We start from the raw sequence: 2,822 nt of genomic DNA on the forward strand, positions 1-2,822 counted from the left end.
CCTGCTCCTCCAGGGGCCGCCTCCTGCTCCTGGGCCTCGGCGGCGGCCTGCACCGGCCAGCGCTCCTGGCTCTGCGGCCGGCGCTGGGGCGCCCCGAGCACAGGCGCCGCCGCCTGGGAGGACGTGGGGATATGCACTGGCTTGGGAATCCACGGGTGGTCCCCGCGTCGCGGCAGCGGCCAGGCGCGGAAGTCCTTCTGGTACTGGGTCTCGCGCTCAAAGGGCGCGTCCGAAGGCTGGTACTCGCTGCGAGGCCGGCAGCTCGGCTCCGGCCGCTGCACCTTCCAGGCGCGGTAGTCCTGCCGCATCACCGAGTCCGCGGGGCCCGCGCTGGAGGTGGAGCCGGAGCCAGAGCCCGGGCCCGGGCCGCTCCGGCCAGAGGTGGCCCCAGCCTCGCGTTCGCCGCTAGGCCCAGGCGCCGGCCCTGTTGCCCGGGCAACCACATCCCCTTCGCCTTGGGCCGGCTGCGTTTCTATGGCGACCGCGCGCGCCGAAGGGGGTGCGGGCGCCTGCTGTGCAGGCTGCGCCGGCTGCTGGTGCGGCGGCTGGGCGCCCGGGTGCTCGGTGGCCTCCGAGTACTTGGTGAAAACCAGCGGCACGGCGATGTCTGCCTTGTCCAGCTGGTTCCAGAAGCGGGCGATGCAGCAGGCGCGCGTGATGCACGGCCACGCCATGGTGCTCGCCTCAGAGCTAGTCCTCCCTCTTCTTGCTCGATTCTAAAGCAAGTCCCTAATCTTCCTCAGTGCCCTGACCCTCGTCCGGCCAATCTGGTTCTCACCGTGTTTTCCTTGGTGGCCTGAGCTACCGCCCCCTCCTACCTCAGAGAGCACCCGGGAAGGTTGGGTGGGCAGAGCTATCACTGAGAAAGTCCGTAAAGTCCCTCGATGCCCGGCTATAAACGCCTCCGGGAGCCGCCGCACAGGTCTCGGGAGCGCGGTCTGCTGTGGGCTGCGCAGCGTGAGACACCGCGTCCCCGGGTCCCCAGGCGAGGGTGTCTGGGACGCGCCCCTCCCTGCGGCTGCTGCGGCGCTCAGACCCCTGCCAAGCAAGGCAACGCGAGGCGAGGTGACTGCAGGCTTAAGCCATGGCGCAGAAGAAGGGCCGGGCAGTGTGGCCGCAGGGGCCACGGACAAAGCTCTATCTTCTCCTTCCCGCCGGCGTCCAGTCGCAGCCGGCCACCTAGCAGGGCTCAGAGGAGATCACCTCTCGAGGAGACCGAGCATTGCTGCCGCCACCGCTGCTCCCAATGATGCTGCAGCCGCCGCCGCCGCCGCTGTCTCTGCTGCGGGGAAGCGGCCCCACCCTTTTCTTCCGGTCAGTAGAGGGGGGGTGGGGAAATCCAGGAAAGATGCTGAGAGATAGCGTGATGCAGAAAAAAAATCACCTGCTGTCGTCAGCGCGCGCTGCTGGGAACTCGCCCTCTCTCTTTTCCCTCCTCCCTCTGATCTGGCAGCTCCTCCCTCTTCAGTTCCTAGGCAACAACAGAATCTGGGGCCTAGGTAGGTTCAAGTACCAGGCTCCTTATGACTTGCTGTCCTTACACTGGTTGCTTCCCAACTGGGAGCCTCAGGCTCCTCTTCTGTGAAATAGGGTCAAACATGTGGGAAGGGTGGGGGGCGGGGATTCAGTTTAAAAATACGGAGGAAACCCCTAGTGAAATGTCTGTCCCAGAATATAGGTTTTTTAAAAAGAAAGCTCCTGTTATTGGCCAAAGTCTCTGGCCTGGATTTGAACCCCTTTGGCTGGCTTCTGATCCAAGCACTTGTCAGTCTTATCCACAGACCTTGCTCAGATGTGGGAAGAGGAACCTGCAGACTGATGGTACCTTAGCTGTTCCCTTCCTAGGGGACCCTTGGGGGAAGGGATGTCTTACAGCTTCCCAAGAACCATCCAATCCCTGTTCAGCCCGGGGGCCACACTGGAGGGGAGACAGTGAGAAGTAAATTCTTGAAAGGGGCCTAAGTGGGGAGGTCAGGGAGGGTGGGAAACAGCGAGATCGTGTCCTGGGAAAGGGTAGGCCTGACATGCAGTGGCTTTCTGCCATATTCCTGACCCCTAGCCTTTGCTTTTCTTCTACCTGGGAGGCAGAAAAATTTGGGGGTCAGATGTTCCTGCTTTGGCTCTGATACTTCCTACCTGTGTCACTTGGACAAGTTGGGTCATCCCTGAACTTCAGTCTCCTCACCTATAGAATGGAGGAAATAATAGCTGCCTCAAAGTGGTTTTGTGAAGATAGCTAAGGACTCAGGGCAGAAGCTATGAGTCAAATCAGATCCCAGAGGATTCAAATCCTGGCTTTTGCATGCCTTAGCTCATGGCCATGGGCACATCACTGCAACTTTCTGACCTTTAGTTTCATCTTTGAATGGGGGTGCCAGCTCTCAACTCACAAGGCTGTTCTGAGAATTAAAATGAGATAATCACTAAAAGTGCTTACCACAATATCTGGAATATACTAATGGCTCAATAAATGGTAGCTATTAGTATTCACAGGACCCACCCTGGGAAACCCATAGGTGGAGCTTCCCAAGCAGGCCAGGTACTTGGACACCTTCTCCAGGAAGACCTCTTGTTCTTCTGAGTATCTCCTTGCACTGTTTTCCACTCCCTACCCCTAGCTACATTCACTGGCCTACAGTTCTGTTTCTCTCCAATACAGACAGAGTTTTCAGCCTCACTTAAGCTGGGGGCATTGGTATTTATGGGGAAAAGAGTCATTTATGTGTTTAGATTGGGAATTGATTGCAAAATACAGCTTTTCTTTTAAACCTTAGAATCAAACAGGATGAGAAGACAGCTCTAATTAGTCAATTGTCTGCTGA

At 58.4% G+C, this 2,822-nt stretch overlaps 1 protein-coding gene across 1 annotated transcript in view; it reads right to left on the reverse strand.

Annotated features, from left to right (window-relative positions):
• Positions 1-674, reverse strand: part of MAP6 (microtubule associated protein 6) — an 89,172-nt gene extending 88,498 nt beyond the window's left edge. Inside the window, exon 1 of the mRNA XM_007455032.1 lies at positions 1-674. Within this exon, the coding sequence (XP_007455094.1) occupies positions 1-674 (674 nt within the window).
• Between the last annotated feature and the right edge of the window lie 2,148 nt (positions 675-2,822).

Source organism: Lipotes vexillifer, unplaced genomic scaffold, assembly GCF_000442215.2.
Source record: "Lipotes vexillifer unplaced genomic scaffold, Lipotes_vexillifer_v1.1 scaffold1693, whole genome shotgun sequence".
In the NCBI taxonomy this organism is placed as follows: Eukaryota; Metazoa; Chordata; class Mammalia; order Artiodactyla; family Lipotidae; genus Lipotes; species Lipotes vexillifer.